The sequence below is a fragment of the Bactrocera latifrons genome, unplaced genomic scaffold (genome assembly GCF_001853355.1).
Source record: "Bactrocera latifrons isolate USDA-ARS-PBARC rearing strain unplaced genomic scaffold, ASM185335v1 scaffold_994, whole genome shotgun sequence".
Classification (NCBI taxonomy): Eukaryota; Metazoa; Arthropoda; class Insecta; order Diptera; family Tephritidae; genus Bactrocera; species Bactrocera latifrons.
This window is the reverse complement of record NW_017537705.1, coordinates 18,819-29,195: the sequence shown is the minus strand read 5'-3', so window position 1 is coordinate 29,195 and position 10,377 is coordinate 18,819. Positions and strand designations below refer to the sequence as shown.

At 42.4% G+C, this 10,377-nt stretch overlaps 1 protein-coding gene across 1 annotated transcript; it reads left to right on the top strand.

Moving 5' to 3' along the window:
- The first annotated feature begins 1,695 nt into the window (after window positions 1-1,695).
- LOC108978044 (protein disconnected) lies at window positions 1,696-9,418 on the top strand. The gene is made up of 2 exons (XM_018948129.1): window positions 1,696-2,500; window positions 7,248-9,418. Exon 2 carries the CDS (start codon window positions 7,272-7,274, stop codon window positions 8,823-8,825), a length of 1,554 nt encoding a protein of 517 aa, XP_018803674.1. The 5' UTR covers window positions 1,696-2,500; window positions 7,248-7,271; the 3' UTR covers window positions 8,826-9,418.
- The last annotated feature ends 959 nt before the right edge of the window (window positions 9,419-10,377 follow it).

The following is a 10,377-nucleotide window of genomic DNA, read 5'->3' as shown; positions in this document are numbered from 1 at the left end:
TGAGCCGAACAGCAGAACCTCAGGCAGCAGCTGACGACGACGCTGCGAAAAGTGAATGTGGATCGGTGTTTCACTCGTACGAATGTAAAACTGCAAAAGTCAACTCGTTTCACCTCTGTCTCACATAGAGGCGCAAAGGGGCGAAACTCTCTACTAAGTAAATTGTAGTAGTGTATGTGCTCTCTCCCTTGCTATCAATAGCCAGAGTGCTTCGTTCGTGTTGAGTTGAGAGAAGCAAGAAGCGTGTATTGCTTGAACAGCTGGGAGTAAACGGTTATGGTATAAAACAAAAACAATAACGATATAATGCGACGGTCACCAGCGTCGCATGTCAACTGAATATGGTCCAGCGCGGAAACATGCGACACTGTGCGAATGAAATAGCCTGCTTTAAGTGTCTGCCTAGGAAACGTATGCGAGAGGTTGAACAAGATAGCGATTGCGTATATGGACAATGTGGGTGCTGTCGGTGGGCAAGTTGGTAAATGACTGCTTGATTAGACGGATAAGCGGGTGCGTTGCTGCAAATTGTGTCGTCCCACAAAGTTATATGCCGAAGATAGGACAATAATATAATGCACACACGCATTCGTCTACATTTTTGGGTATTTACTCATGCAAGTACATAAGGCCAGTAAGAAAAAGGCATGCGTCAAACAGTGAGTGGGCACATTCCAGTGGACATATTTTCTTAATGTATCACCGTTTGCCCAAATGTCCGCATATGTGTGCTCCGTGGTCATGCAACAAACGATGCATAGACATATTTCATACATACATGTATGTACATATGTATAKAGTCGCGACTTCTTAATTTGTTTAAGTTGGGAGAGRAAAGCTTGAGTGCACCGCAGCTGGTGAATGTACTTTAAGAGACATTTCAAGCTAATCGTGGACTATCTTACTATGAAATAAAACATTAAATAGCCTCTAACGGTAATACTTAGCGTAAGAGTAAGTTAATCAAAATTGAAACTACTTTATCGACTCAACATATGTATATGAGAGGTGCGTCTGTATATGAAAAGGCACACAAGTGTATGTGTTTGTATACTCAAATATAGGCACATAGGTACACATCTCCSTACACATCTCAATATATGTACATAAGTCGAAATAATACAACACGAATCCGCTCTTATTTCAGGCRCCCAGTGCTGCTGGCTGGAGGAGTGAGTGAATGCGCTATGAACTTGGTTCTGGTTGAAGTGAAATAGTGGAAGTAGTGCTTGCATTATGTGCTCTTTAAAACAGTCCGTCAGTGGTCTTCTTCTCTACCGGGCGGGTTCACCTTCACTACAAGTTGTTCGTGGTGTATCTCGACGGGTTCAACAATGCCACGGCAAAAAGCAATACGCAACGCAACGCATACGCAACAACAACAAAAGCCAATGTGTCCGCCTGAGTGTCACTGAGCACGCAACCAACCACACTCGCACTCATTCACACAGACGCAGMGTTGTGAACGCGATGTGTTTGCACAAAAACAATTCTACAGATGTATGTAAGTAAATATGTTTTTGTCTCTTGTGTCATTTGGCTGATAGCCAAGTTGCTCATGGTAGAATGCCGTGCACGCTCTTTGCCGTTGCCTCTGCCACTGCCTCTGCTAGGTGGTACGCCAGCTCGCTTTGGATGACTGTCACAGCAGAAACAAACTCACTCTCAGTAGGTCTCGAATTGTCGTGTGTTGCTTGTATGTGCAGCTGCAGCGAATTGAGTGACGCAGCTGTCCTTATCGTCATTGAACACGAACACACTCGGTTGAGAGCCTCGCAGCAAAGTGTCCCCAAGCAGAGTTGCCATAGCAGAGCACGGCGGCAGAGCAAACAAAAGTCAACTAAGAACATTATAGTGTCTATCAAAAAAGTATAGGGGCTGAGTGTGAGCGCACTGGTGTGGTAGTTGCCTGCAGYAGCGCGTTGTGCGAATGGTGCTTGCGCTGGTGTTCGTGTCACTGCGGCGGTGGTGTGTTAGCGGGTATGAGGTCGCGTTGAGAAGCGGCGACAGCACAAGTTGGTTGAATTCTCACAGCGACATAATGTGCCACAGTCTGTCAGTGTCACCCACGACTTTGTAGGAAGTGGACATATGTGCAGGAGTGAAGTAAACGAAGAAGAACGACGGGTACAAGTTGTCTAAGAACTATAAATCATGCACACACATATTTGACGAACTGAAAATAAAAAACAGACTGAATAAATGGTGTTAAGTGTCTAACAGATAAAGTACTGTCAGTGCTAATAATAAAAAAGTGATGCCTGCTAGTACAAGTAAATGAGTATGATTTGTGACGAAACAAGTACAGGGCAGTAATTTAACTGTTTTTGAAACCTATAAAGTGATAAACCGTTTTGAACACAATATTGTTCCCAAAGCAAAACTTTTTCGAACATTTTACGAATAATATTGGARCACAGCTGACGTATTTAAAACAAATTTTGAAAATCTGGAGGAATAATTAGGAAAGGAAGAACGAGATTTTGGAATTTTTCTAAAGGTAAGCATTGTTGGGAAGCTTTAATTTAATATCCAAACTAACTGTTAAGATTATTGGCCATTGCGCTGGCCACCATAAATTGGTGGTAATGTGCCGTCGGAGKTTTTGGTATTTACCGTTAAGTGTAATTCAAGGCAATCGTCAGGTTTGAAACTGCTACAGTTTCACCTAAAAAGTGACTAAATAAGCAATCTACATTTCGATAAGTCGCTAAAATCACTATTTGTCGTCCGAAGAATTTCCAAGACTAGTTAGAGTATATCTCTTAACACGCTATGGGTGAATTGAGTTACACAGATTTGAGAAGACCAATTAATAATTAACAACTTGATGAGTCAGAATGTAAGTGATGTCAATGTCATAACTTCAAGCAACTACGAAAAGTCCACAGCAAAAAAGGCCGGAAAATTATTCGAAGCACTARCTGGCCCCAGATCCCATTCAAAACTAAAAAGCGCAGTTTTCATTGCTAAGCTCCGTTTTTATTTATACCTTTTAGTAAGTAATTATATGACGAAGTGCGCAGACGGACATTTTATCATGTAGTTTATCGTTTTTATTATTAATTCAACTTAACTGTGTGAAAACCTGCCATCAAATGGCTTTATTTAAATCGCCAAAGAGCAAGGTYAAAAGAGTAGTGTAAAGAAAACAAGAATGCGTACCAAAAATATGAGTAACAACAGCAATAAATCTGAAATATGTTGGARATTAAGCAAGTAACGAGAGCAACACATACACACAAACACAATAGCAGTAAAAGACACTGAAGTTGTTGGCGGCCAATTGGCCAAGCAACTAAGCGTCCGAAGAGTAAAGACGATCCCTCGCTGAGATGACAGACGACATCTTGTGGCAAGCTGACTGTTTTAATTGAAAAGGCCGTCGAGCAGCCAATCGAGTGGCCCTAGGAACGCGAGGTCGCTGCAAGTCAATTGGCAGAACTGGGCGCAATGAATACAATCTTTGTAGATGSCAATTAACTGTCCTAATAGCTTTCATAGATGCATGAAAACATGTAAATTCAGATATCAATTAAGAGGAGCATTTCATTGAGGTGCGTCAGCAGCAGCCGATTTTCCTTAACATGAAATTTCTATCTGTGTCCGTACAAAATGTTGACAATAAAAAGTAATTAAAAATTGGTCGCGAAGCGAGGTACAGCTCCACAAATCAACAGCAACTCTGCTGTCGCGGTCACCGGTTGCAACTTTGAATTAAAACTCGCCCCTCGCATGTATCAGATTTGCGACTGCCATTAAAAATGTTTTGTGATTTTTGTCCACTAAAGTGCTCGATCACATTTGCCGCACACCACCTCCCCGTGGTGCCCTCAGCACCACAACAGCGTTTTACAACTACTGGTCTTCCACTTTTATGACATCAAAAGGCGGGCAACACAGCAGTCGTGTCCGATGAATACAACAATGTTTGCATGTACATACATATGTACGTGTAAAAACATTGCGAATAGCTCAAACTCAAGGCGATCTCAACTTCGTCCTCCCTGTTATAACTACTCGACTTGTCGTGGCACCAAGTTGGTGATCGAAAATCAAAGCGCCAAAGTCTTCCTCGTTCTCCATGGTGTTGTTGTTGGCTTCATCGCTGCCATTTCGTTTAACTAGTTAAAGTACATACAAACTCCCTTGCAAATATTCACACCAAAATAGTTGTGCTAGTAATAATTGTTTGTGCTGTCCTCTTGTTGGAACTGTTGTGATCTTATCAAGCGGGACTCTTTCTTCCCAACTCTTATGAGTACATGCGGCTCTGAGTTTATCTTTCTAATGGGGTCGTAAAATCTGCAAACACTTGCAGATTCGCTTTGGCTTCTTGTAAATCTGCATTGAACCTGTCATTGAAAGCGCTGACAAGAGCTATCCAGCTTGGCTCCGCAACAATCCAGCAATGCAGTTGGTCTTTAGCTCGATGTCAGTAGATTCTTATTTGAAATGCTGAAGGTGAAAAGAACTATATTTTCTACATTAGAAATTACATTAACTAATTTGCTTCAGTTCTCGTGATTTGTTGTAATTTTGAAGAATCTTACGCCTTGCCTTAACCACGTTGTATAGATACATATACAGAGATGTATTAGTGCGCACAATAGGTAGACTTAAATATACGCGCTCATAGACACCACTAAGGCATTATGACTTTATAATTACCAACGTGTGATCCGATCGGTGTTGCTCTAAATGGCTTGATGTATTTTGTTAATGTCTTTTATGCGTTTATTTTTCATGTCAACCATTTGGCCTCTGAAGATTTTGTCAAAGAGTCCCAAACGCTCAGCGGTGCGGCAGCGTAGCAAGCGGCAAGAAAGCTCATTAGGATTTTATAGCGGCCACAAGCTGGCTACCTAGAAAGCAACATAAAGCCAGGCGGCACAATAAACAAGCTCAGCGGCTGAAAACAGGCTAAGACGAGATAAAACACAACACAGATGTTTGAACACACAAGCTAACWTTGAGAAAAATCCAATCTAAATGTTAATGATCATCGCATACAATCACTGTCGATAATAAATCAACATCAAGCCAGCCTCACAGCCGAAACCCTGCCAGTCGCGGCTTAGACGAAGTGAGAAGCCAAACAAAAAATTCGGACCGCCATTCAGCTACCAGTGATAAAAGTGTCATCTTCGTTTGGCGAAGACTTTTCTGGCGGTGTGCTTATTGTGAGACGCTGCGACGCGTTTCTGGCACGGTGACACGGTCTGCGGTTGCCACTTTTCTCGGATATTTACAGCTCTGTCGTATTTTTTATTGTTGTTTTTCGTTATTCGGCGACAAACATTTTGTCTTTGTACGAAATGCTTAACATAAAAAGAGAGACTTTGGAATTTTATGCCTCGACTTGTTTGTTGTAATTGTATAAATCACCAAACTACAGTAGTATTTATGTCATGTTCAGTCATTGTAACTCATGCGTGGTATACATACATACATGCATGGACATGTCAACTCCACATGTGAGTTGGCGACGCATGCCGCTGACATGAGCTGAGCTTSTAGCTGAGTGTGACAGGCACAGGTCGATAAATGGTAAAAAGACAAATTTGAACACGAAGGTGACAAAGTGACGCAAACCGAAAATATGGATTACACTGTCGGCCCTTCTTCTGATTTGACCTCGCTGACTCTCAACATCTCGACACCCGCCACCAMAGAAAAACCCGTAATTCCATTTTTATATTGAACGCTGCTGATTGTCGTAAATGRAATTTGCTGCACCCGCGTACGTCGTAATTATTTACGATCAATTAAAAGCCTCCATTTCTCGCACAATTTTCACACATACCTTCCTTGATCGCATGGAGCATCAGCTTATAATACACCATTCATGAGTGTATCCGCGCTTGTGTTTGCCGGTTGGAATTTTGGTCATTGCTCATGGTCTTTTGGTGATCGGCGGGCACGGCGAATAACTCAAAATGCGACGAATAATGGCAGCCACTGTTGTGTGGTGTCGTAAAAGCATATTATATGCGCCCGCTGACAGGTAAGAAAGACTTCCTGCGAGAGTGCGGAAAGAGGCAACTCCGATTCGCCACCGATTCCTGACGCTGCTGGGCAACTTACACACTGGATTCAAGGCAATCGCCGCCGTTGGCGCAGCGCGTCCRCTTACAACGTCAACAACGCTCTCATCATACACTCTGTGCAAGGCTATTTCAAATTGTGGACTTGATTGTCTTTCTGYCGCACCACTGATATTTAGACGAGGCTCGCGAGTTTGGCATTCAACATCACTTGAATTTATGATTTGAGTTATTGTTCAACACCGCTGCCTTGGATTAAACGGTGTGCGTGAGTGCGAATGTGTGTGTGCTACTTGGTTGGCCAGGCGTTTGTCCGCTCACATGAACTCTTCCGCTCAATCTCACTCTCACACATAACGAATGTATTTCTTTGCGTTTTATGATTTCACGATAATCCTTATGCATTCGCCATCCGTTCCGCTTGCTGTGAATTGCTGTTGGGGACATTTATGGTGCAACTTCGGCGTTCTTGATTGACCGACGTCTCTACGCTTCGAACGTCACTTGTGTTGTCCGTGTTAGAAGTTTTTTAAGATGAAAACGGATGGAGAGTATTTATCCAGCTAAAATTAAAAGTATATACACACTAGCATGGCTGGGCTGCGAAATTGACATCAGTGCTCATCTTGAAAGTATTAAAGTCTCAAATCTGGCGAACCAGCAGACTCAAGTGCGCTGTCACTTATCCATTTGACATCGAGGAAATGATGTAATCTACTTATAGAGTTGCTCCACTTCACTTCAATGTATGTATGACACTGTGCGTGTATTAGTGTGATCTTGGTTTCWATTGAAATTATCGTGGAGCATTTTTAACTGCGCTGGAGATGTCATCTTTCTAATTATGCGCAGATCAACGCAAACAAATGCAGTCATTCATTTTATTAAATATKCGYGTGTATGGTTGTTGTTATTGTTGTGAAATTCTAAAYATGTGTACACACACCACACCCCAGCCATATGCAGCCACTCCGGACTGTCAATCAAGATYATTCTTGGCGGCAGTRAGACACAATCGAATCGTGTAGAAGCAGATCAYTCATGAAGCGGAAATTCGATTCTCACTCCAACTTTTTGTGATTTTTAATTACGTTTTCAAAATTAATTATTTTCATGTACATAAACTTCTTAATAATTCCATTTTTGCACARTAGATTAAGAGAACTTTTCTAATTTAGACTTTTTTTTATCTAATTGTAGGTGTAAATACAACGAACCTCAGCAATGGAACACCTCATATCCACCTTTATGCCTCCCGCCTATCTGCTGGGTCACTCGCCCACAGCAGCGCCTGGACCGATTCCCGTTGGGAACATGACTGCCTCACCCGCCACCTCACCACTCGGTGGTTCAATGGGCAAGCCGAAGCGGTGGGGCTCTCCGCCCGTGAACCTCGCAGCCCAGTTTATCAATCCTGTGACTGGCAAAAAGCGTGTGCAATGCTCCCTTTGCCTGAAAACCTTCTGCGACAAGGGTGCCTTGAAAATACACTTCTCCGCTGTGCACTTGCGTGAGATGCACAAATGCACTGTRGAGGGTTGCAACATGGTGTTCAGTTCACGTCGTTCTCGTAATCGCCACAGCGCCAATCCCAACCCGAAGCTGCATTCGCCCCACATCCGCCGCAAGATCTCACCACACGATGGGCGGACAGCGCAACAATTTCCCGTATTTTCGTTGTCACCTGCCGGTCTGTTGCCTTCGGCCGCATTTCCGGGTCTCATGCCACACTCAGCTGCTGCGGCTGCTGGTTATGGCGCACATCAGCCCGTTATGTTTAGTGATTTTCCATCGTCTGCCAATGCTGCTGGCTTTCACCATATGTTAGCCAACCAGGAGCAGCTAGAAATGAGGGCAGGGTTGCGACTCAGTTCTACTGGCACAGGTTCAGCTTCTGAGTCTGATGCGGATGGTGAGGATGATGGCTATATACTAGATGTGCATACCACTGCCTCCAATACTAGTCACGGCGACAGTAATAGCGATGTGGACGACTACTGCAGGGAAATTGATGCCGACGACGATGATGAAAACGCTGATGTCGATGCCAAAGAAGCACGCGACGTCGACGAAGAGCTGATATCAGTATCTATTGAAGAGGATGCAGCGATTAACTTCGATTCAACGGAAGACTCCAATGAACCGCTGGATTTCAGTCTTCATAAACGACGCGGCGTATCGGTAGAAGAACGCTTGTCCAGTCCTGTTACCATTACAATGTCTGCCAACAGCAGCGACAGCGGTAGTCCTCAACATACAGCAGTCTCAAAGTCCAACGGTTTCTCGGTAGATTCTTTGTTGGGCAAACGCAAACGCAATCACACAGAGGTGACCGAGGAGCGTCTGTCTCCAGTCGTTGTAAAAATGGAAGCCGAAGAGGAAACTACCAGAGATTATATGTACGGGCTTGACCTCACCCCTCAACATGCACAACAAGCGGTAACCAACACAGATTTAACAGAAAACTTTCTGACGACTTCGCACCATCCTTCCTCCGTCTTTTCGGCCGAGGCACAGCAATTGAGCCTCTTGCGGTCGCAAATGTTCGCCGCCGCCGCCGCCGCCGCAGTTCAGTCTTCCGAAGCGTCGTACGCGCCAACTGCCCTTYCCGCCCWCGAAGTAGSCCCCGACTCCGCCTCTCYAGCAGCACCCGCGCCGCCCGTATGGAACCTKCTCTCTGAAGTATATCGGTCCATGTTCATAAACGGCGGCATTAAGCAGCAAACAACGACTCAGCCTCAATACACTGAAATTCCAACGAGCGCGATTTCGGTGTAAGGCCAAGGCACCTCAGTTGTTAGCATTCAACCGTCCTTCCTAGTAGTCATCAGAAACACCGTGACCTTGTTATGTACTATTGTATTTAATTTTAGTTGTATAAGTTCGTCCCGTTGCTGTTGGAGTCTGTCGTTGTCCAGTTGTGAGTCGCAAAGATGTTCGGATTTCATTGTAAATAGTTATTCTGTAACTACGAGTATTAGTTGTGTAATTTGTAAATTTATTTCATTATACCTGCAAAAGTATTCATATTTTTAATTCTATTTTAAGCTCCTCGATGAAAGCACTTGGAAAAGTTGCRACCAAATGAAGAGGAGTCCCTAATTATTTGTCGTAGCTTTTTTGTAAATTTATGCCTTGCTTAACCTTTCTTTTATTGCGTTAAGTTAATTTTTAATATGTTCTAAATTAACACGATTGGCTTAAAACATTTCAGGAGTTACCCAAGCTAACTGTAATTAATGTAAAACGTAGGGGAGTAAGTCTTAGATTCTAAACTGTAATTTAAGAGTTTTCAACATATCATGACGTTGGTAATGTTTAGCCAAAGTCAGTAAGTAAATTTAGCGAATTGAGTATGAAGTATTAAATAAAAGGACAATTTTTATGAAAATGAAAAAAAAAAATGTTTCAATTCGATCGTAAAATTCACATTCATCATTCAGGAGCACCCTTGAGCAGACAATGTGAAAATAATATGATTTCGGTTAAGAAAGTCTTGGGGATATCAAAACGAATATTAATTTTTCTATATTCCTTTCATGAAGAGATTGTATTTGAGATATAGAAAATAATTTCAAATGGATGTCGGAACCCGGCGAGTGACTTTTCCTGGTTTCCCTAAGAACCTTGTGAGCTTCGAATTATTATGTTATATAATATAATAGTGACTGATATTTTGTCAGCATAAGCTTTGACAAATTTGGTATTGGGACTTTCTGATCAAGTATCGCTAATACAGACATTTTGATTCTATAACGTGCGACAGTTTCCAATACTCTCTTGTATATCTAAAATATGAGATTCGCTCTATACAAGGTACTTTCCAAAGTCGGCAAAATCAATTTATTTATTCAAAATAGTCTCCTTCTGCTTCAATACCGCTTTTAGCACGGTCCAAAAGCATGTTGAATGAGTCTTTAGATTGTTGGCCGGTATGGCTCTTTATTCGAAGCTCATTTTCGCACCGATTACATAAACATACTGACACTTAAAACGCAAATGTCATGAAATTCTCACTGGACAATCGCGAAAGATAGCAGATTCCAATGCACCAATCGACATATACATAGATGACGCCCCAGGGGTGCTAGATTCAAAAAGTCCTGTTTACTTTGGAAAACACCTTGTATTATTACGCTTTCATAATTTTCTGGATAATAAAAGCGAAGCCAAAGAAAACTAAAAAAGGTTTAGTTGATGATCATGACATATACAAGGTTTGGAAACGATTTTATTTTAGTTTGTGTTCTTATGTAAGCGAAATGTTAAAAGTGAGAACATTGAAGCATAGATTCTTACGTCCCAGATCTGAGAGTTCGCCATTGGACAC